The following is a 23548-nucleotide window of genomic DNA, read 5'->3' as shown; positions in this document are numbered from 1 at the left end:
AATGGAATTAATTCAGGGTGGGTTTGGGGGATAAAAATGGAATTAATTCAAGGTGGGTTTGGGGGGTAAAAAATGGAATTAATTCAGGGTAAAAATGGAATTAATCAAGGTGGGTTTGGGGGTAAAAATGGAATTAATTCAGGGTAAAATGGAATAAATCAGGGGGTTTGGGGGTAAAAATGGAATTAATTCAGGGTGGGTTTGGGGTAAAAATGGAATTAATTCAAGGTGGGTTTGGGGGTAAAAATGGAATTAATTCAGGGTGGGTTTGGGGTGAAAATGGAATTAATTCAGGGTGGGTTTGGGGTAAAAATGGAATTAATTCAGGGTGGGTTTGGGGGAAAATGGAATTAATTCAGGGTGGGTTTGGGGGAAAAATGGAATTAATTCAGGGTGGTTTGGGGTAAAAATGGAATTAATTCAGGGTGGGTTTGGGGGAAAAATGGAATTAATTCAGGGTAAAAATGGAATAATTCAGGGTGGGTTTGAGGGGAAAATGGAATTAATTCTGGGTGGGTTTGGGGGGAAAATGGAATTAAATCAAGGGTGGGTTTGGGGGGAAAATGGAATTAATTCAAGGTGGGTTTGGGGGGTAAAAAATGGAATTAATTCAGGGTGGGTTTGGGGGGAAAATTGAATTAATTCAAGGTGGGTTTGGGGGTAAAAAATGGAAATAATTCAGGGTGGGTTTGGGGGGAAAATGGAATTAATTCAGGGTGGGTTTGGGGGAAAATGGAATTAATTCAGGGTGGGTTTGGGGTAAAAAATGGAATTAATTCAAGGTGGGTTTGGGGTAAAAATGGAATTAATTCAAGGTGGGTTTGGGGGAATTAATTCAGGGTAAAAATGGAATTAATTCAGGGTAAAAATGGAATTAATTCAGGGTGGGTTTGGGGAAAAATGGAATTAATTCAAGGTGGGTTTGGGGGGGAAAATGGAATTAATTCAAGGTGGGTTTGGGGGAAAATGGAATTAATTCAAGGTGGGTTTGGGGGGAAAAATGGAATTAATTCAAGGTGGGTTTGGGGGGAAAAATTGAATTAATTCAGGGTGGGTTTGGGGGGTAAAAATGGAATTAATTCAGGGTAAAAATGGAATTAATTCAGGGTAAAAAATGGAATTAATTCAAGGTGGGTTTGTTGGGAAAATGGAATTAATTCAATGTGGGTTTGGGGGGAAAAATTTAATTAATTTCTGGGTGGTTTGGGGTAAAAATTGAATTAATTCAAGGTGGGTTTGGGGGTAAAAAATGGAATTAATTCAGGGTGGGTTTGGGGTTTTTAGTGGTTGGGTTTGGCTGGGCGGAGGAAAATGAGGGGAAAAAGGGAGAAAATGAGGGGGAAAAGGGAAAATAAAGGGGAAAAGGGGGAAAAAGGGAAAATGAGGGAAAAAAGGAAAATGAAAAAGGGAAAATGAAGGGAAAGGAGGGGAAATGTGGGAAAAAGGAGGAAAAAAGGAAGAGAATGGAGAATAAAAGGAGAAAAAAGGGAGGAAAAAGGAGAAAAAAGGGAGGAAAAAAGGAGAAAAAATGGAGGGAAAAAAAAGGAGAAAAAAGGGAGGAAAAAAAGAGAAAAGGGAGGAATAAAGGAGAAAAAAGGGAGGAAAAAAGGGATGGAAAAAGGAGAAAAAAGGGAGGAAAAAAGGAGAAAAAAGGGAGAATAAAGGAGAAAAAAGAGAGGGATAAAGGAGAAGAAGGGAGGAATAAAGGAGAAAAAAGGGAGGAATAAAGGAGAAAAAAGAGAGGGATAAAGGAGAAGAAGGGAGGAAAAAAGAAGAAAAAAGGGAGGAATAAAGGAGAAAAAACGGAGGAAAAAAAAGGAGAAAAAAGGGGGGGAAAAAGGAGAAAAAAAGGGAGGAATAAAAGGAGAAAAAAGGGAGGAAAAAAAGGAGAAAAAAGGGATGGAAAAAGGAGAAAAAAGGGAGGAAAAAGGAGAAAAAAGGGAGGAAAAAAGGAGAAAAAAGGGAGGAAAAAAAGGAGAAAAAAGGGAGGAATAAAGGAGAAAAAAGGGAGGAAAAAAGGAGAAAAAAGAGAGGGATAAAGGAGAAAAAAGGGATGGAAAAAGGAGAAAAAAAGGGAGGAAAAAAGGAGAAAAAAGGGAGGAGAAAAGGAGGAAAAAAGGGGGAGAAAAGAGGACGAAGAAAGGATGAAAAAGGGAGAAAGAGGGGAGGAAAAAGGAGGGGGAAAATGAGGGAAAAAGGGAGGAAAACGGGAGGAACTCGGCGCTGTTTTGTCTGGGCTGCGGAGGGGAGGGGACAGGGGGGAGGAGGGGACACCGGAGGGGGGGAGGGGACACCGGAGGGGGGGGAGGGGACACCGAGGGACCCCCAGTGCCGGGCGGGCCCCACGTGACGGCGGCGCCGGGGCCGAGCCTTTTAACGGCGCTCCATGGCCGGGGGCCGCGCCGCAGCGGCCGGAGCAGCCCCAAATCCCCGCTCCGGGGGCCGCTCTGCCCCGGATCCCCCCGGTTCCCCCCCGGTTCCCCGCCCGCTCCGGGGCTGCCGAACCCCATTCTCCCCTCGGTACCCCCCGATTTTTTCCCGGTTCCGCCCGCTCCGGGGCTGCCGATCCCCATTTTCCCCCCCGGTCCCCCTCCCCGTTCCCCCCCGGTTCCGCCCGCTCCGGGGCTGCCGATCCCCATTTTCCCCCCGGTCCCCCCCTCCCGGTTCCCCCTCCCGGTTCCGCCCGCTCCGAGGCTGCTGAACCCCATTTTCCCCCCGGCCCCCCCCCCCCGATTTTCTCCCGGTTCCGCCCGGTTCTCCACCTCTCCGGGGTTGCTGAACCCTGCTCTGCCCCCGGTTTCCCCGACTCCCCCCGGTTCCCCTCCCAGTTCCCCTCCCGGTTCCCCCTCCCGGTTCCCGTCCCGGTTCCTCCCCGCTCCGGGATCGCTGAACCCCAGTTATCCCCATTCCCCCCGGTTCCCCCGACTCTCCCCCGCTCCCTCCGCTTCCCCGCTTCCCCTCCCGGTTCCTCCCCGCTCCGGGATCGCTGAACCCCTCTCCGCCCCTAGTTTTCCCCATTTCCCCCCAGTCCCCCCGCTTTTCCCCGGTTCCCCTCCGGTTCCCGTCCCGGTTCCTCCCTTCTCCCGGGATCGCTGAACCCCAGTTTTCCCCATTTCCCCCCCGGTCCCCCCGATTCCCCCAACTCTCCCCGGTTCCCTCCTCTTCCCCGGTCCCCCCCCGTTCCCCCCAGACCCCCGGCTCCCTCCGCTTCCCCGTTTCCCCCGCGCTCCGGCTCCGCTGAACTCATTTCCCCCCGGTCCCCCGTTCCCCCCGACCCCCGTTTCCCCCGCTTCCCCCCGCGCTCCGGCTCCGCTGAACCTCATTCCCCCCGCTGTCCCCCCGTTCCCCCCCGATCCCCGTTTCCCCCCGTTTCCCCGCGCTCCGGCTCCGCTGAACCTCATTCCCCCCCGGTTTCCCCCGTTCCCCCCGACCCCCGTTTCCCCCGCTTCCCCTGCTCTCCGGCTCCGCTGAACCTCATTTCCCCCCCGGTCCCCCCGTTTCCCCCCGGACCCCCGTTCCCCCCGACCCCCGTTTCCCCCGCTTCCCCCCGCGCTCCGGCTCCGCTGAACCTCATTCCCCCCCCGGTGTCCCCCTGATCCCCGCTGTCCCCCGCTGTCCCCGCCGCTACCGGAGCGGGCCCCGCGGACCATGGGCGAGCACAACCTGCTGAACCCCCGGCTTCGTGGGGCCGCTCCTCAACATCCACACGGGCGACGCCTTCTACTTCCCCAACTTCCGCGCGTCCGGCGGCCAATCCCGGCGCTGCCCTCGCTGCCCTACCCCCCGCCGCGACAACTTCGCCTCGCTGCCCACCTGGGCACCCTCGGAGCCCTGCGGGCCCTACCCGCAGCCCTACCTGGGCTTCGGCCGCGCCTGCGAGCTCGCCCGCGCCGAGGAGGGCAAGTGCTGCTACCGCCCGACGGGCGACAAGGGCAGGGAGGGGCAGGGACGCGGCGCTGCTGGCCGCTGGAGCCGCTGCCCGCCGCGGGGGAGCGCGGGGAACGGAGCGAACCACGGCGGGAATTTGGGCAACCTGGGCAACCTCGGAGGAGGATTCGGCAAGTTCGAGTTCGGCGGGGCCCGAGGGAGGCGCGCAGGAGGCGCCGAACTGCGCGGCGCTGGAGGCGGACTCGGGCTCGGCGCTGCTCGGGGAGGGCGGCAAAGGCGACGCGCCCGGGCTGATGTCGCCGCTCGGAGGCGGCGGAGCGGGTGAGACAGCGGCGGATTGGGCTGGTTTGGGGTTTTTGAGGGGTTTTTGGGGTGGTTTTGGTGTTTTTTGAAGAGTTTTTGGGGTGGTTATAAAGGGGGTTGGGAAGGGTTGTCCCCGGGAACGAAGGTGACGCGCCCAGGGCTGCTGTCGCCGCTCGGAGGCGGCGGAGCGGGTGAGGCAGCGCGGATTGGGCTGGTTTGGGGTTTTTTGAGGGGTTTTTGGGGTGGTTTTGGTGTTTTTTGAAGGGTTTTTTGGGGTGGTTATAGAGGGCTTTGGGAAGGGTTGTCCCCGGGATGAAGGGGATGCGCCCAGGGCTGCTGTCGCCGCTCGGAGCCGGCGGAGCGAGTGAGACAGCGCGGATTGGGCTGGTTTGGGGGTTTTTGGGGTTTTTGGGGGAGGTTTTGGGTTTTTTTTGGGGATTTTTGAGGGTTTTGGGGTTTATAGAGGGCTTTGGGAAGGGTTGTCCCCGGAATGAAGGTGACGCCCCCGGGGCTGCTGTCACCGCCTCGGCGCTGGCGGAGCGGGTGGAGACAGCGCGGATTGGGCTGGTTTGGGGTTTTGGGGGGTTTTTTTTTTGGTTATTTGGGGGGTTTGGGGTTTTTTTTTATTTTTTTGGGGTGGTTATAGAGGGCTTTGGGAAGGGTTGTCCCCGGAATGAAGGGGATGCGCCCGTGCTGCTGTCGCAGCTCAGCGCCAGCACAGCGGGTGAGACAGCGCGGATTGGGCTGGTTTGGGGGGTTTTGAGGGGTTTTTTTTTTTGGTTATTTGGGGGGTTTGGGGTTTTTTTTATTTTTTTTTGGGGTGGTTATAGAGGGCTTTGGGAAGGGTTGTCCCCGGAATGAAGGGGATGCGCCCGTGCTGCTGTCGCAGCTCAGCGCCAGCACAGCGGGTTGAGACAGCGCGGATTGGGCTGGTTTGGGGTTTTTTGAGAGGTTTTTGGGGGGGTTTGGGGTTTTTTTTTAATTTTTGGGGGTTTTGGGCAGACATTTAGAGGGGTTTGGGGAGGGTGGTCCCCGGGAATGCAGGGGATGCGGCGGGGCTGGTGCCGCCCCTGAACGCCGCTGGGAGCGGGGTGAGACAGCGCGGATTGGGCTGGTTTGGGGGTTTTTGGGGTTTTTTGGGGGGTTTTGGAATTATTTGGATGGTTTTGGGGGGTTTTTTGAGGGGAGTTTTGGGGTGGTTATAGAGGGCTTTGGGAAGGGTTGTCCCCGGAATGAAGGTGACGCCCCCGGGGCTGCTGTCGCCGCTCGGCGCCGTCGGAACGGGTGAGACAGCGCGGATTGGGGCTGGTTTTGGGGGTTTTTGGGGGAGGTTTAAGGGGGGTTTTTTTGGGATATTTTGGGGTTTTTTTGGGAGACTTTTAGAGGGCTTTGGGGCGGGTGGTCCCCGGGAATGCAGGGGATGCGGCGGGGCTGGTGCCGCCCCTGAACGCCGGCGGAGCGGGTGAGACAGCGCGGATTGGGCTGGTTTGGGTTTTTTGAGGGGTTTTTGGGGTGGTTTTGGTGTCTTTTGAAGGGTTTTTTGGGGGTGGTTATAGAGGGCTTTTGGGAAGGGTTGTCCCCGGAATGAAGGGGATGCGCCCAGGGCTGCTGTCGCCGCTCGGAGGCGGCGGAGCGGGTGAGACAGCGCGGATTGGGCTGGTTTTGGGTTTTTTTGTGCTTTTAGGGTTTTTTTTTTGTTATTTGGTGGGTTTGGGGTTTTTTGAAGGGGGTTTTGGGGTGGTTATAGAGGGCTTTGGGAAGAGTTGTCCCCGGAATGCAGGGGATGCGCCCGGGGCTGCTGTCGCCTCTCGGAGCCGGCGGAGCGGGTGAGGCAGCGCGGATTGGGCTGGTTTGAGGGTTTTTGAGAGGTTTTTGGGGGGGTTTTGGGGTTTTTGGCGGGGGGATTTTGGGGTTTTTGGGGGGGATTTTGGGGGTTTTTATTTTGGGAGACTTTTAGAGGGCTTTGGGAAGGGTTGTCCCCGGGATGAAGGTGACACCCCCGGGGGCTGCTGTCGCCGCTCGGCCCCTGGCGGAGCGGGTGAGACAGCGCGGATTGGGCTGGTTTGGGTTTTTTGAGGGGTTTTTGGGGTGGTTTTGGTGTTTTTTGAAGGTTTTTTGGGGGTGGTTATAGAGGGCTTTGGGAAGGGGTTGTCCCCGGAATGAAGGGGATGCGCCCAGGGCTGATGGCGGAGCGGGTGAGGCAGAGCGGATTGGGCTGGTTTTTGGTTTTTTTGTGCTTTTTGGGTTTTTTGGTTTTTTTTTTTTTTTTGTTATTTGGGGGGTTTGGGGTTTTTTTTGGAGGGGGTTTTGGGGTGGTTATAGAGGGCTTTGGGAAGGGTTGTCCCCGGAATGAAGGGGATGCGCCCAGGGCTGATGGCGGAGCGGGTGAGGCAGAGCGGATTGGGCTGGTTTTGGGGGTTTTTTGTGCATTTGGGGTTTTTTTTTTGTTATTTGGGGGGTTTGGGGGGTTTTTTTGGAGGGGGTTTTGGGGTGTTTATAGAGGGCTTTGGGAAGGGTTGTCCCCGGCATGAACGTGAGGCGCCCGGGGCTGCTGTCGCGGCTGAGAGCCGGCGGAGCCAGTGAGACAGCGCGGATTGGGCTGGTTTGGGGGGTTTTGGGGAGTTTTGGGGTTTTTTGGGGTTTTTGGGGGTGATTATAGAGGGCTTTGGGAAGGGTTGTCCCCGGGATGAAGGTGACGCCCCCGGGGCTGCTGTCGCAGCCAGCGCCGGCACAGCGGGTGAGACAGCGCGGATTGGGCTGGTTTGGGGGTTTTTGAGGGGTTTTTTGGGGGGTTTTTTTTTTGGTTATTTGGGGGGGTTTTTGGGGGTTTTTTTGGAGGGGGTTTTGGGGTGGTTATAGAGGGCTTTGGGAAGGGTTGTCCCCGGAATGAAGGCGACGCCCCCGGGGTTGCTGTCGCCGCTCGGAGCCGGCACAGCGGGTGAGACAGCGCGGATTGGCTGGTTTGGGGGGTTTTGAAGGGTTTTTGGGGTGGTTTTGGTTTTTTGGGGGGATTTTTGGGGGTTTTGGGTGGGGTTATAGAGGGCTTTGGGAAGGGTTGTTCCCGGGATTGAAGGGGATGCGCCCGGGCTGCTGTCGCGGCTGAGAGCCGTCGGAGCGGGTGAGACAGCGCGGATTGGGCTGGTTTGGGGTTTTGAAGGGTTTTTGGGGTGGTTTTGGTGTTTTTTGAAGGGTTTTTTGGGGTGGTTATAGAGGGCTTTGGGAAGGGTTGTCCCCGGAATGCAGGGGACGCGCCCGGGGCTGCTGTCGCCGCTCGGAGCCGGCACAGCGGGGTGAGACAGCGCGGATTGGGGTGGTTTGGGGTTTTTTTGTGCGTTTTGGGGTTTTTTTTTTTGCTATTTGGGGGGTTTGGGGTTTTTTTTGGAGGGGTTTTGCGGTGGTTATAGAGGGGTTTGGGGAGGGTTGTCCCCGGGAATGCAGGGGATGCGCCCGGGGCTGCTGTCCGCGGCTGAGAGCCGGCACAGCGGGTGAGACAGCGCGGATTGGGCTGGTTTGGGGTTTTTTGGGGGTTTTGGGTTTTTTTTGGGATTTTTGGGGTGTTTATAGAGGGCTTTGGGAAGGGTTGTCCTCGAAATGAAGGTGACGCCCCCAGGGCTGCTGTCGCCGCTCGGCACTGGCGGAGCGGTGAGACAGCGCGGATTGGGCTGGTTTGGGGTTTTTGAGAGGTTTTTGGGGGGTTTTGGGGTTTTTTTTGGCGGGATTTTGGGGTTTTTTTGGGAGACTTTTAGAGGGCTTTGGGAAGGGTTGTCCTCGGAATGAAGGGGATGCGCCCAGGGCTGCTGTCGCCGCTCGGAGGCGGCGGGGATGCGCCCAGGGCTGCTGTCGCCGCTCGGAGGCGGCGGAGCGGTGAGACAGCGCGGATTGGGCTGGATTGGGGCTTTTTTGGGGGTGGTTTTAGGGTTTTTGGGGAGTTTTGGGTTTTTTTGGGGATTTTTTTTGGGGTGGTTATAGAGGGCTTTGGGAAGGGTTGTCCCCGGAATGCAGGGGATGCGCCCAGGGCTGCTGTCGCCGCTCGGAGCCGGCACAGCGGGTGAGACAGCGCGGATTGGGCTGGTTTGGGGTTTTTTGGGTTTTTGTGGTGGTTTTGGGGTTTTTGGGGGGATTTTTGGGGGTTTTGGGGTGGTTATAGAGAGCTTTGGGAAGGGCTGTCCCCGGGATGAAGGTGACGCCCCCGGGGCTGCTGTCGCCGCTCGGCGCTGGCGGAGCGGGTGAGACAGCGCGGATTGGGCTGGTTTTGGGTTTTTTGGGGGTGGTTTTAGGATTTTTGGGGAGTTTTGGGGTTTTTTTTTGATTTTTTGGGGTGGTTATAGAGGGCTTTGGGAAGGGTTGTGCCCGGAATGAAGGTGAGGCGCCCGGGGCTGCTGTCGCCGCTCGGAGGCGGCGGAGCGGGTGAGACAGCGCGGATTGGGCTGGTTTGGGGTTTTTTGAGAGGTTTTTTGGTGGTTTTGGTTTATTTTTTTAATTTTTGGGGGTTTTGGGCAGACGTTTAGAGGGGTTTGGGGAGGGTGGTCCCCGGGAATGCAGGGGATGCGGCGGGGCTGGTGCCGCCCCTGAACGCTGGCGGAGTGGGTGAGACAGCGCGGATTGGGCTGGTTTGGGGGTTTTTGAGGGCTTTTGGGGTTTTTTTGGGATTTTTTGGGGAGTTTTGGGGTGGTTATAGAGGGCTTTGGGAAGGGTTGTACCCGGGAATGAAGGTGACGCGCCCGGGGCTGCTGTCGCCGCTCGGAGCCGGCGGAGCCGGTGAGACAGCGCGGATTGGGCTGGTTTGGGGTTTTTGTGTTTTTTGGGTTTTTTGGGGGTGGTTTTGGTTTTTTTGGGGTTTTTTGGGGATTTTTTGAGGGGAGTTTATAGAGGGCTTTGGGAAGGGTTGTACCCGGAATGAAGGGGATGCGCCCCCGGGGCTGCTGTCGCCACTCGGCGCTGGCACAGCGGGTGAGACAGCGCGGATTGGGCTGGTTTGGGGATTTTGGGGGTGGTTTTAGGGTTTTTGGGGAGTTTTGGGGTTTTTTCGGGGATTTTTTTGGGGTTTTGGGGTGGTTATAGAGGGCTTTGGGAAGGGTTGTCCCCGGGATGCAGGGGATGCGCCCGGGGCTGCTGTCGCCTCTCGGCGCCAGCACAGCGGGTGAGACCGCGCGGATTGGGCTGGTTTGGGGTTTTTTTGAGGGGTTTTTGGGTGGTTTTGGGGTTATTTGGGGATTTTTTTGGGGTGGTTATAGAGGGCTTTGGGAAGGGTTGTGCCCGGGATGAAGGTGACGCCCCCGGGGCTGCTGTCGCCGCTCGGAGCCGGCGGAGCGGGTGAGACAGCGCGGATTGGGCTGGATTGGGGCTTTTTGGGGGTTTAGGTTTTTTTTTTTGGGGATATTTTGGGGTTTTTTGGGGAGACTTTTAGAGGGCTTTGGGAAGGGTTGTCCCCGAAATGAAGGGGATGCGGCGGGGCTGGTGCCGCCCCTGAACGCAGGCGGAGCGGGTGAGACAGCGCGGATTGGGCTGGTTTGGGGGTTTTGGGGGTTTTTGGGGTTTTGGGGGAGTTTGGGGGTTTGGGGTTTTTCGTTTTTTTTTTTTTTGCGGTGGTTATAGAGGGCTTTGGGAAGGGTTGTCCCCGGAATGAAGGTGACGCCCCCGGGGCTGCTGTCGCCGCTCGGCGCTGGCGGAGCGGGTGAGACAACGCGGATTGGGGATTTTTGGGGTGGTTTGGGGTTTTTTTGGGGTGGTTTGGGGGTTTTTGGGGTGTTTTTGATTTTTTGGGTGTTTTTGGGTTTTTTGGGGGTGTTTTGGTGGGTGTCAGAGGGATTCAGAAAGGGTTTTCCCTGCGAATGCCGGGGAAGCTGCGGGGCTGGTGAGACAGCGCGGATTGGGGATTTTTGGGGTGGTTTTTGGATTTTTGGGTGGTTTTGGGTTTTTTTGGGTGCGTTTTTGGGTTTTGGGGTGTTTTGGGGATTTTTTTTGGTGGTTTTGGGTTTTTTAGGGTTTTTTGGTGGGTGTCAGAGGGGTTCGGGAAGGATTTTCTGCGGGAATGCCGGGGAAGCTGCGGGGCTGGTGAGACAGCGCGGATTGGGGATTTTTGGGGTGGTTTGGGGTTTTTTGGGTGCGTTTTTGGGTTTTGGGGTGTTTTTGGGTTTTTGGGGTTTTTTTGGTGGGTGTCAGAGGGGTTCGGGAAGGGTTTTCCCCGGAATGCCGGGGATGCGGCGGGGCTGGTGAGACAGCGCGGATTGGGGATTTTTGGGGTGGTTTGGGGATTTTCGGGGTGGTTTGGGTGTTTTTGGGGTGGTTTGGGGTTTTTGAGGTGTGTTTTTTTGGGTTTTGGGGTGTTTTGGGGATTTTTTTGGGTGTTTTTTGGGTTTTTTAGGGTTTTTTGGTGGGTGTCAGATGCCTTTGGAAGGATTTTCCCCGGGAATGCAGGGGAAAATGCGGGGCTGGTGAGACAGCGCGGATTGGGGATTTTTGGGGTGGTTTGGGGTTTTTTGGGTGCGTTTTTGGGTTTTGGGGTGTTTTGGGGGATTTTTTTTGGGGTGTTTTGGGGTTTTTGGGGTTTTTTGGTCGGTGTCAGAGGGATTCAGAAAGGGTTTTCCCCGGGAATGCAGGGGAAGCTGCGGGGCTGGTGAGACAGCGCGGATTGGGGATTTTTGGGGGTGGTTTGGGGTTTTTTGGGTGCGTTTTTGGGTTTTGGGGTGTTTTGGGGTTTTTGGGGTTTTTTGGTGGGTTTCAGAGGGCTTTTGAAGGGTTTTCCCCGGGAATTCAGGGGAAGCTGCGGGGCTGGTGCCGCCCCTGAACGCCGGCGGAGCTGTAAGAAAATAGGAATCAATTTTGGGGTTTTTTGGGGTTTTTTTGGGGTTTCCGAGGATTTTCTTGGTCGGTGCTGTTGGGGTTTACCCCGGGGCTGGCGCCACCCCTGGATGAGGGGAGAAAACGGAATTTGGGTTGAATTTGGGGGATTTTGGGGGCGCTGAGAGAACAGCCATGGGGTTTTGGGGTGGATTTGGGGTTTTTGGAGTTTTTGTGGGGTTTTGGACGGTTTTTTTCTTGGGGGCTGGAAGGGGATGAGGGGGACACGGCGGGGTCGGTGTCACCCCCGAGCGCTGGGAACGCCGGGGATTTTGGGGCTTTTTGGGGCGGATTTGGGGTTTTTGGGGGTTTTGAGAGGTTTTTTTGGGGTTTTTTTTTTGGGATTTCGAGGCGGGAATTGGAGGAGTTGTCTCCGGGAATGAAGGGGACGCGCTCGGTTTGGGGTCACCCCTGAACGTGGGGAGAGCCTGGGAATTTTTTGGGTTTTTTTTTTTGGTTTTTTGGTGGTTTTTTTGGGTTTTTTTTTGGGTTTTTTTGGGGTTTTTTTGGGCGTTTTTTGGTGTTTTTTTTTTGGTTTTTTGGGGGGGTTTTTGGGTTTTTTGGGGTTTTTTTTTTGGATTTTTGGTTATCTTTGTGTATTACAGAGTTTTTTGATGAGTCTTGGAGGGATTTGGAAGGAGAATTTTGGGGCTCACCGGGGTCGGTGTCACCCTGAGCGCAGCCGAGAGCCGCAAATGGGATTTGTTTTTTTTTTTTAATATATTTTTTTGGAGTATTTTTAAATTTTTTTGGAGGTTTTTAGGGTCTTTTGAGGATTTTTTTGATGGGTGTTGGAAGGATTTTCCCCCGGGGACGGAGCGGGGCTGGTGGCACCCCCGAGCCCGGAAATGAGAAATTTTTTTTGGTTTTTTAATTTGATTTTTTGGGGGTTTTTTGGGTGATTTTGGGTTTTTTGGTTTGTTTTTGTTTTTTGAGTTTTTTTGGGGGGTTTTTGGGTTTTTTGGAAGGATTTTTAGGGGAATAAAAGGGACACGGAGGGGTTGGGGTCACCCCTGAACCTCGGCACGGGTGGTCAGGCGGTGAAAATTGAATTTTTGGGTTTTTTTTTGGTTGTTTTTGGGATATTTTGGGGTTTTGGGAAGATTTTTTTGGTGGTTTTGGGGTTTTTTGGAAGGATTTCCCCCCTGAAATTTGGGGTTTTGTGGGGTTGGGGACATCCCAAAAGGGCAGAGAGGGACTCGGGTCCTAAAAAAGGGGAGATTTGGGGTTTTTTGGGGGGGTTTTGGGGTTTTTGGAGGGGCTTGGAGTGTTTTGGAGGGACTTTTTCTTTTTTTTAGGGATTTTTTTTTAGGTTTTGGAGAGGTTTTGGGGTAAATTTTAGGGTTTTTGGGGTGTTTTTGTAGGATTTTTTAAAGGTTTTGGGGTTTTCTGGGTGTTTTTGTAGTTTTATTTTTGAGGGTTTGGGTTTTTTTGGGGTGTTTTTTAGTTTTTTAACGGTTTTGGGGTGTTTTGTAGGGATTTTTTTAGGATTTTTTGGGGGGTTTGGAGAGTTTCTGGGGTGTTGTGTATTTTTTTTTAGGGTTTTAGGGTTTTTGGGGTGATTTGTAGGGGTTTGTTTCAGGGTTTTGGGGTATTTTTTAGGGGGTTTTGGGGTGATTTGTAGGTTTTTTCAGGTTTTTGGGGTTTTTGGTTTTTTTTCACAGTTTTGGGGTGTTTGAGGTGTTTTTTAAGGTTTTTTTTCGGGTTTTTGGGGTTTTTAGTTTTTTTTTTTTCTAGGTTTTTTTCAGGGTTTTAGGGTTTTTGGAGTGTTTTGTGGTTTTTTTTTTCAGGGTTTTGGGGTATTTTTTAGGGGGTTTGGGGTGGTTTTGTATTTTTTTTCAGGTTTTTGGGTTTTTTTCAGGTTTTTGGGGTATTTTGGGGTGTTTTGTAGGGGTTTTTTTCAGGGTTTTGAGGTTTTTGGAGGATTTTTGGGGTATTTTTCTAGGGCTTTTTCAGGGTTTTGGGGTTTCTGGGGTGTTTTGTAGGGTTTCTTTCAGGGTTTTGGGGTATTTTTTAGGGGTTTTGGGGTGTTTTTGTATTTTTTTCAGGTTTTTGGGGTTTTTGGGTTTTTTTCAGGGTTTTGGGGTGTTTTGGGGTGTTTTTCTAGGGTTTTTTCAGGGTTTTGTGGTTTCTGGGGTGTTTTGTAGGGTTTCTTTCAGGGTTTTGGGGTATTTTTTAGGGGTTTTGGGGTGGTTTTGTAGGTTTTTTTCAGGTTTTTGGGTTTTTTTTGTAGGTTTTTTCCAGGTTTTTGGGGTTTTGGGGTGTTTTGTAGATTTTTTTATGGGTTTGGGGTGTTTTGTAGGGTTTGGGGGGTTTTGGGGGTGTTTTGTAGATTTTTTTTCAGGATTTTTGGGGTTTTTGGAGGGGTTTTGAGGTTTTTTGTAGGGTTTTTTCCCCGGGGTTTTGGAATTTTGGGGTGGTTTTTCAGTGTTTTGAGGTTTTTGGGGTTTTTTTCATGGTTTTGGAGTGTTTTGTAGGTTTTTTTCAGGTTTTTGGGGTATTTTTTAGGGGTTTTGGGGTGGTTTTGTAGGTTTTTTTCCAGGTTTTCGGGGTATTTTGTAGGTTTTTTTCAGGGTTTTGGGGTTTTTGGAGGGGTTTTGAGGTTTTTTGTAGGGTTTTTTCCCCGGGGTTTTGGGATTTTGGGGGTGGTTTTCAGGGTTTTGGGGTTTTTTGGTTTTTTTTTTCAGGGTTTTGGGGTGTTTTGTAGGTTTTTTCCCAGAGTTTTGGGGTGTTTTGTAGATTTTTTCAGGGTTTTGGGGTGTTTTGTAGGGTTTTTTTCCTGGGGTTTTGGGATTTTTGGGGTGGTTTTCAGGATTTTGGGATTTTGGGGGTATTTTTCAGGGTTTTGGGTTTTTTGGGGTGTTTTGTAGGTTTTTTTTCCAGAGTTTTGGGGTGTTTTTGGGTTTTTTCCCAGGGTTTGGGGGTTTTTGGGGTGGTTTTCAGGGTTTTGGGATTTTGGGGGTGTTTTTCAGGGTTTTGGGGTGTTTTTTAGGGTTTTTTTTCAGGGTTTTGGGGTTTTGGGGGTATTTTTCAGGGTTTTGGGATTTTGGGGTTTTTTTTTCAGGGTTTTGGGGTGTTTTTTAGGGTTATTTTCAGGATTTTGGGATTTTGGGGGTGTTTTTCAGGGTTTTGAGGTTTTTGGGGTGGTTTTCAGGATTTAGGGATTTTGGGGGTGTTTTTCAGGGTTGTTGGGGTGTTTTTTAGGATTTTTTTCAGGGTTTTGGGATATTTTGTAGTTTTTTTTCCCAGGGTTTTGGGGTTGTTGGGGTGTTTTTCAGTTTTTTGGGGTGTTTTGTAGAGTTTTTCAGGTTTTGTGGTGTTTTTCAGGTTTTTGGGTGGGTTATGGGATTTTTGGGGTGTTTTTCAGGTTTTTGGGGTGTTTTGTAGGGTTTTTCAGGTTTTTGGGGTGTTTTTCAGGTTTTTGGGGTGTTTTTTAGGGTTTTTGGGGTGTTTTTCAGGGTTTTGGGGTGTTTTTCAGGTTTTTGGGGCGTTTTCCAGGTTTTTGGGGCGTTTTCCAGGTTTTTGGGGTGTTTTTCAGGTTTTTGGGGTGTTTTTCAGGGTTTTGGGGTTTTTGGGGTGTTTTTCAGGGTTTTGGGGTGTTTTGTAGGGTTTTTCAGGTTTTTGGGGTGTTTTTCAGGGTTTTGGGGTGTTTTTTAGGGTTTTTGGGGTGTTTTTCAGGTTTTTGGGGTGTTTTTCAGGGTTTTGGGGTGTTTTTTAGGGTTTTTCCGGGGGTTTGGGCTTCGCTGTCCCCCCTGATCCCTGTCAGTGATAGCAAGGTCCTAAAACCCGGAATTTTTGGGTTTATTTGGGGGGTTTGGGGTGAAATTTGGGATTCGGCGGCGTTGGTGTCACCCCTGAGCCTCGGCAGGGGTGGGACGGTGAAAAAAAAAAGAAGATTTGGGTTTTTTTGGGGGTTTTTGGGGTGTTCTGGAGGGGTTTTGGGATGATTTCGAGGGTTTTGGGGTGATTTAGAGAGATTTTGAGGTGATTTAGAGAGGTTTGGGGTGGTTTAGAGAGATTTTGGGGTGGTTTAGAGAGATTTTGGGGTGGTTTAGAGAGGTTTGGGGTGATTTTGAGAGGTTTTGGGGTGATTTAGAGAGATTTTGGGGTGATTTTGAGGGATTTTGGGGTGATTTAGAGAGGTTTGGGGTGATTTCGAGGGGTTTTGGGTTGTTCAGGAGGGATTTTGGGGTGATTTCGAGAGGTTTGGGGTGATTTCGAGAGGTTTGGGGTGATTTAGAGGATTTTTGGGGCGATTTAGAGAGGTTTGGGGTGTTCAGGAGGGATTTTGGGGTGATTTAGAGGCATTTTGGGCTGATTTAGAGGGGTTTTTGGGGTGATTTATAGAGGTTTGGGATGGTTTAGAGAGATTTTGGGGTGATTTTGAGGGATTTTGGGGTGATTTTGAGAGGTTTTGGGGTGATTTAGAGGGATTTTGGGGTGATTTAGAGAGGTTTGGGGTGATTTCGAGGGTTTTGGGGTGATTTAAAGAGATTTTGGGGTGATTCAGGGAGTGTTGGGGTGATTTCGAGAGGTTTGGGGTGATTTTGAGAGGTTTTGGTGTGTTCTGGAGGGGTTTTGGGATTATTTAGAGAGGTTTGGGGTGATTTCGAGAGGTTTTGGGTTGTTCAGGAGGGATTTTGGGGTGATTTCGAGAGGTTTGGGGGTGATTTCGAGGGGTTTGGGGTGATTTCGAGGGGTTTGGGGTGATTTAGAGGATTTTTGGGGCGATTTAGAGAGGTTTGGGGTGTTCAGGAGGGATTTTGGGGTGATTTAGAGGCATTTGGGGTGATTTAGAAGGATTTTTGGGGTGATTTAGAGAGGTTTGGGGTGATTTAGAGAGATTTTGGGGTGATTTTGAGGGGTTTTGGGGTGATTTTTGAGGGGTTTTGGGGTGTTTAGAGGGGTTTTGGGGTGATTTCGAGGGGTTTGGGGTGATTTTGAGGGTTTTTGGCGTGATTTTGAGAGGTTTGGGACGATTTAGAGAGGTTTTGGGATGATTTAGAGAGATTTGGGGTGAATTTGAGGAGTTTTGGGTGATTTAGAAGGGTTTGGAGTGATTTTGATGAGTTTTGGGGTGATTTTGATGAGTTTTGGGGTGATTTAGAGAGATTTTGGGGTGAATTTGATGAGTTTTGGGTGATTTAGAGAAGTTTTGGGATGATTTAGGGGGGTTTTGGGGCGATTTCGAGAGGTTTGTGGTTATTTAGAAGGATTTTGGTCTGTTCTGGAGGGGTTTTGGGATTATTTAGAGAGGTTTTGGTTGATTTCGAGGCATTTTTTGGGTGATTTAGAGAGGTTTTGAGGTGATTTCGAGGGTTTTGGGGTGATTTCGAGGGGTTTCGGGTGATTTAGAGGATTTTTGGGGTGATTTCGAGGGTTTTGGGGTGATTTCGAGGGTTTTGGGGTGATTTAGAAGGATTTTTGGGGTGTTCTGGAGGGGGTGGGGTGATTTAGAGGCATTTGGGGTGATTTAGAGAGGTTTTGGGGTGATTTAGAGGATTTTTAGGCAGATTTAGAGGCGTTTTGGGGTGATTTCGAGAGGTTTTGGGGTGATTTCGAGAGGTTTTGGGGTGATTTAGAGGATTTTTGGGGCGATAGAGAGATTTTGTGGTGATTTAGAGGATTTTTGGGGTGCTTTAGAGAGATTTTGGGGTGATTTTGAGAGATTTTTGGGGCGATTTCGAGAGATTTTGGGGGTTTTTTTGGGAGTTTTGGGGTGATTTAGAGAGCGATTTTGGGGTGATTTAGAGGGATTTGGGTGATTTCGAGGCATTTTGGGGTGACTCAGAGAGATTTTGGGGTAATTTCGAGAGGTTTTGGGGTGACTCAGAGAGATTTTGGGGTGATTTCGAGAGGTTTTGGGGTGACTTAGAGAGGTTTGGAACGATTTCGAGAGGTTTTGGGGTGATTTCGAGAGATTTTGGGGTGATTTCGAGAGGTTTTGGGGTGATTTCGAGAGATTTTGGGTTTTTTTTGGAGTTTTGGGGTGATTTAGAGCGATTTTGGGGTGATTTAGAGGGATTTGGGTGATTTCGAGGCATTGTGGGGTGACTCAGAGAGATTTTGGGGTAATTTCGAGGGGTTTTGGGGTGACTCAGAGAGATTTTGGGGTGATTTCGAGAGATTTTGGGGTGATTTCGAGAGGTTTTGGGTAATTTCGAGAGGTTTTGGGGTAATTTCGACAGGTTTTGGGTTGACTCAGAGAGATTTTGGGGTGACTCAGAGAGATTTTGGGGTGATTTCGAGAGATTTTGAGGTGATTTCGAGGGGTTTTGGGGTGACTCAGATTTTGGGGTGATTTTGAGAGATTTTGGGGTGATTTACAGAGATTTTTGGGGTGATTTAGAGAGATTTTTGGGTGATTTCGAGAGATTTTGGGGTGATTTCGAGAGGTTTTGGGTAATTTCGAGAGGTTTTGGGGTAATTTCGAGAGGTTTTGGGGTGACTCAGAGAGATTTTGGGGTGATTTCGAGAGGTTTTGGGGTGATTTAGAGAGATTTTGGGGTGACTCAGAGAGATTTTGGGGTGATTTCGAGAGGTTTTGGGGTGACTCAGAGAGGTTTTGGGGTGACTCAGAGAGGTTTTGGGGTGACTCAGTGAGATTTTGGGGTGATTTCGAGAGATTTTGGGGTGACTCAGAGAGATTTTGGGGTGATTTCGAGAGATTTTGGGGTGACTCAGAGAGATTTTGGGGTGATTTCGAGAGATTTTGGGTAATTTCGAGAGGTTTTGGGGTAATTTCGAGAGGTTTTGGGGTGACTCAGATTTTGGGGTGATTTCGAGAGATTTTGGGGTGTTTAGAGAGATTTTTGGGGTGATTTCGAGAGGTTTTGGATGGGGAATTTTGGGTCCGGCAGGGTCGGTGCCTCCCCGAACCCCGACAGCGCTGGAATGGGGATTTTTTTGGGGGGGATTTTGGGTTTTTTTGGGTGAAATTTGGGGTTCCCGGTGGGGATTTGGGCGCTGTGGGGTCCGGCGCCGCTAGGGGTAGCAGCGAAATCCCGAATGTTTGATGGGGTGCCGCCGCTTTTCACCAAAAAACCATAAAAAGGGGGAAATATCCCATAAAAAACGCGGCCGGAGGGGCGGAAAAAGGGCAAAAAAAGGGAAAATCCCAAAAAAAACCCAAAAACCCCCCAAAAAAAACCCCAAAAAAACAACCTCGGGAAGCGCTTTGGGGGAAAAAATGGGGAAAAAAATGAGATTTTGGAAGGAAAATCAAGGTGGGGGTTGGGGGAAAAGGGTGGGGAAAAAAGGGAAATCCTAAAAAAACCTTAAAAATTAAAAATTAAAAATTCCAGAAATGGGATTTATTTGGGAGAAGTCCCGGATTTTGGGTGTTTTGGTTTTTTTTTAATTTTTTTGGGAGGAATTCCGAATTTCCGGCGGTTTTGGGGACTGGGAGGGGTCCTAGGGAGAAGGTAAAATGGATTTTTGGGGGAAAAATGGGAAAAAAGGGGTTCGGGGTGGATTTTTAGGGGAAAAAAGGCTTTTTTGGGTTGGGTTTTTAGGAGAAAAAGGAGATTTGGGGAGAGATTTTTGGGGGAAAATGGAAAAAAAGGGAATTTTGGGGAGGGTTTTATGGAAAAAAGGGAATTTTGGGGAGGGTTTTATGGGAAAAAAGGGAATTTTGGGGATTTTTTTAGGGGAAAAAGGGAATTTTGGGGAGGGTTTTATGGAAAAAAGGGAATTTTGGGGAGGGTTTTATGGGAAAAAGGGAATTTTGGGGAGGGTTTTATGGAAAAAAGGGAATTTTGGGGAATTTTTTAGGGGAAAAAGGGAATTTTGGGGAGGGTTTTATGGAAAAAAAGGGAATTTTGGGGATTTTTTTAGGGGAAAAAGGGAATTTTGGGGAGGGTTTTATGGGAAAAAGGGAATTTTGGGGAGGGTTTTATGGGAAAAAGGGAATTTTGGGGAGGGTTTTATGGGAAAAAAGGAATTTTGGGGAGGGTTTTATGGAAAAAAGGGAATTTTGGGGAGGGTTTTATGGGAAAAAAGGGAATTTTGGGGAGGGTTTTATGGAAAAAAGGGAATTTTGGGGAGGGTTTTATGGGAAAAAAGGGAATTTTGGGGAGGGTTTTATGGGAAAAAAGGGAATTTTGGGGAGGTTTTTAGGGGAAAAACGGGAAAATTGAGAATTTCCGAAGGGTTTTTATGGAAAAAAGGAGAAATTTGGGGAAATTTCTATGGGGAAAAGGGAAAAGGGGCATTTCGAGGAGGTTTTTTTAGCAGAAAATAAAGGAAAATGAACATTTCAGGGAGGTTTTTGGGGGAAAAAGGGACATTTCGAGGAGGTTTTTAGGGGGGAAAAAAGGGAAAAAAGGGACATTTCAGGGAGGATTTTTTAGGGGAAATAAAGAGAAAAATGGAGCGGTTCAGGGGGGTTTTTTAGGGGAAAAAAGGAACATTTCAGGGAGGGTTTTTTGGGGAATAAAAGGAAAAATGGAGCGGTTCAGGGAGGATTTTTTAGGGGAAAAATGGAGCATTTCAGGGAGGGTTTTTTTGGGGAAAAGGAACATTTCAGGGGGGATTTTTTAAGAGAAAAAAGGAAAAATGGACATTTCAAGGCGTTTTTTTCGCGGATAAATCGGGAAGCGCGTTCCGGCGCTGCTTTCAGCGGGCAAATAAAAGTGAAAATTGAATTTTTTTGAATTTTTTCGGGGTGTAAATTGAATTTTTTGGAATTTTTTCTGGGTGAAAATTGAATTTTTTGAATTTTTTCGGGGTGAAAATTGAATTTTTTTCAATTTTTTCGGGGTGAAAACGGAATTTTTTGGCAGGGGCTCCGTGGTACCCGCTGCACACGCGGTCTCGCAAGAAGCGCAAGCCGGAAAAAGGGAAAAAAGGGACATTTCGGGGAGGGGTTTTGGGGGAAAAAAAGAGAAAAAAGGGACATTTCGGGGAGGATTTTTTAGTGGAAATAAAGAGAAAAATGGAGCGGTTCAGGGAGGTTTTTTTAGGGGAAAATAAAAGGGGAAAAGGGACATTTCGGGGAGGGTTTTTTAAGGGGAAAAAAGGGAAAAAAGGGACATTTCAGGGAGGATTTTTTAGGGGAAATAAAGAGAAAAATGGAGCGGTTCAGGGAGGTTTTTTAGGGGGAAAAAATGGAAAAAGGAACATTTCAGGGAGGTTTTTTCGCGGATAAAACGGGAAGCGCGTTCCGGCGCTGCTTTTTTGGGGGAAAAAACGTGAAAATTGAATTTTTTCGGGGTGAAAATTGAATTTTTTTTTTTTTTTTCTGGGTGAAAATTGAATTATTTTGAATTTTTCGGGGTGAAAACGGAATTTTTGGGCAGGGGCTCCGTGGTACCCGCTGCACACGCGGTCTCGGGAGAAGCGCAAGCCGGAAAAAGGGAAAAAAGGGACATTTCGGGGAGGGTTTTTAGGGGAAAAAAAGAGAAAAATGGAGCATTTCAGGGAGGATTTTTTAAGGGGAAAAAAAGGAAAAATGGAGCGGTTCAGGGAGGATTTTTTTTGGGAAATAAAGAGAAAAATGGAGCGGTTCAGGGAGGATTTTTAGGGGAAATAAAGAGAAAAAATGGAGCGGTTCAGGGAGGTTTTTTAGGGGCAAAAAATGGAAAAATATGGAGCATTTCAGGGAGGTTTTTAGGGGAAAAAAAGAGAAAAATGGAGCAGTTCAGGGAGGATTTTTTTGGGAAATAAAGAGAAAAATGGAGCGGTTCAGGGAGGTTTTTAGGGGGAAATAAAGAGAAAAATTGAGCGGTTCAGGGAGGATTTTTAGGGGAAAAAAGGGAAAATTGGAGCAGTTCGGGGAGGGTTTTTTAAGGGGAAAAAAAGGAAAAATGGAGCGGTTCAGGGAGGGTTTTTTGGGGGGAAAAAAAGGAAAAATGGAGCATTTCAGGGAGGATTTTTAAGGGGAAATAAAGAGAAAAATGGAGCGGTTCAGGTAGGTTTTTAGGGGGAAAAAAGGAAAATAAGCAGTTCAAGGAGTTTTTTTCGCAGATAAAACGGGAAGCGCGTTCCGGCGCTGCTTTTTTTGGGGAAAAAAAAAAGTGAAAATTGAATTTTTTTGAATTTTTTCGGTGTGAAACTTGAATTTTTTTGAATTTTTGGGGGTGAAAACGGAATTTTTGGGCAGGGGCTCCGTGGTACCCGCTGCACACGCGGTCTCGGGAGAAGCGCAAGCCGGAAAAAGGGAAAAAAGGGACATTTCGGGGAGGGTTTTTAGGGGAAATAAAGGGAAAATGGAGCGGTTCGGGGAGGATTTTTAGGGGAAATAAAGAGAAAAATGGAGCATTTCAGGGAGGGTTTTTTTAGGGGAAATAAAGAGAAAATTGGAGCGGTTCAGAGAGGGTTTTTTAAGGGAAAAAAAAGGGAAAAAAGGGACATTTCGGGGAGGGTTTTTAGGGGGAAAAAAGGGACATTTCAGGGAGGATTTTTTAGGGGAAATAAAGAGAAAAATGGAGCGGTTCAGGGAGGTTTTTTAGTGGAAATAAAGAGAGAAATGGAGCGGTTCAGGGAGGTTTTTTTGGGGGGAAAAAAGGAAAAATGGAGCGGTTCAGGGAGGTTTTTTGGGGGGAGAAAAATTGAGCAGTTCAGGGAGGATTTTTTAAGGGAAAAAAGGAAAAATGGAGCAGTTCAGGGAGGACATTTTAGGGGAAAAAAAGAAAAATGGACATTTCAAGGAGGTTTTTTCACGGATAAAACGGGAAGTGCATTCCGGCGCTGCTTTTTTTGGGGAAAAAATGTGAAAATTGAATTTTTTCTGGGTGAAAATTGAATTTTTTTGAATTTTTTCGGGGTGAAAACGGAATTTTTGGGCAGGGGCTCCGTGGTACCCGCTGCACACGCGGTCTCGCAAGAAGCGCAAGCCGGAAAAAAGGGAAAAAAGGGACATTTCGGGGAGGGGTTTTAGGGGAAAAAAAGAGAAAAAAGGGACATATCAGGGAGGATTTTTTAGTGGAAATAAAGAGAAAAATGGAGCGGTTCAGGGAGGTTTTTTTAGGGGAAAAAAGGAACATTTCAGGGAGGATTTTTTGGGGAATAAAAGGAAAAATGGAGCAGTTCAGGGAGGATTTTTTAGGGGAAAAATGGAGCATTTCAGGGAGGGTTTTTTTGGGGAAAAGAACATTTCAGGGGGGATTTTTTAAGGGAAAAAAGGAAAAATGGACATTTCAAAGAGGTTTTTTCGCGGATAAAACGGGAAGCGCGTTCCGGCGCTGCTTTTTTGGGGGGAAAAAATGTGAAAATTGAATTTTTTCGGGGTGAAAATTGAATTTTTTTGAATTTTTTCTGGGTGAAAATTGAATTTTTTTTGAATTTTTTCGGGGTGAAAATTGAATTTTTCGGGGTGAAAACGGAATTTTTGGGCAGGGGCTCCGTGGTACCCGCTGCACACGCGGTCTCGCAAGAAGCGCAAGCCGTACTCGAAGCTGCAGCTGGCCGAGCTGGAGGGAGAATTCCTGGTGAACGAGTTCATCACCCGCCAGCGGCGCCGGGAGCTCTCGGACCGCCTGAACCTCAGCGACCAGCAGGTGAAGATCTGGTTCCAGAACCGCCGCATGAAGAAGAAAAGACTTCTCCTCCGCGAGCAGGCGCTCAGCTTCTTCTGAAGGAGAAAAAAGCAAAAAAAACGGCGGAAAAATCGGATTTTTTTCGGGCGGAATCGGGGTTGGAGCGCGGCGGAAGCGGCGGAAATCAGAGCGGGGGTGCGGAGGAAAAAATCGATTTATTTCGCTTTTTTTTTTTTCCTGCCCGAGAAAATAATAAAAACCAGCGAGGACTGTGTGGAATGAGAAATCGGATGGGAATGAGAATGAATGAGTTAATTGTAAATAATTGGGGTGGAGGAAAAGCCCCCGGCGAGGAGGAGGAGGAGGAGGAGGAGGAGGAAGGGGAGGTTTGGTGGGAGCTTTGCCAGGTGGAGCTCAGGTAGGAGCGAAATTCGCGGATTTGGCCCCAAAAATCCGGCCTGGGGTTAAGGGGGGGGTGGGTTAAAAGGGGGGGGAAAGCAGAGAAAATTCGGGATTTTTTTGGGGGGGAATGGGGGGTAAAATGAGGTGGTGATGTAAAAAATGTGAATTTTGGGTGGGAAATGGGGATTTAAAATTGGAGGTGGTGACAAAAAATGTGAATTTTGGGTGGGAAAATGGGGATTTTAAATGGGAATGGGAGAAGAAATGAGGTGGTGTAAAAAATGTGAATTTTGGGTGGGAATGGGGATGGGAAAAATTGGAGGTGGTGATGTAAAAAATGTGAATTTTGGGTGGGAAATGGGGATTTAGAATTGGAATGGGGGAAATGGAGGTGGTGACAAAAAATGGGAATTTTGGGTGGGGAATGGGGATTTAAAATGGGAATGGGGAAAATGGAGGTGGTGACAAAAAATGGGAATTTTGGGTGGAAAATGGGAATGAGGGAAATGGAGGTGGTGATGTAAAAAATGTGAATTTTGGGTGGGAAATGGGGATTTAAAAATGGAGGCGGTGATGTAAAAAATGTGAATTTTGGGTGGGAAATAGGAATGGGGAAAAATTGGAGGTGGTGATGTAAA

The 23548-nt window shown here is 49.2% G+C and overlaps 1 protein-coding gene across 1 annotated transcript; it reads left to right on the top strand.

Annotated features, from left to right (window-relative positions):
• The first annotated feature begins 3648 nt into the window (after positions 1–3648).
• On the top strand, positions 3649–22607 carry HOXC12 (homeobox C12). The gene is given in 5 exon segments (XM_059872010.1): positions 3649–3672; positions 3674–4081; positions 4083–4209; positions 7118–7129; positions 22369–22607. Coding segments are annotated over 5 exon segments (810 nt in total).
• The last annotated feature ends 941 nt before the right edge of the window (positions 22608–23548 follow it).

The sequence above is a fragment of the Haemorhous mexicanus genome, chromosome 33 (assembly GCF_027477595.1).
Source record: "Haemorhous mexicanus isolate bHaeMex1 chromosome 33, bHaeMex1.pri, whole genome shotgun sequence".
Classification (NCBI taxonomy): Eukaryota; Metazoa; Chordata; class Aves; order Passeriformes; family Fringillidae; genus Haemorhous; species Haemorhous mexicanus.
This window is presented reverse-complemented; position numbering and strand designations above follow the sequence as displayed.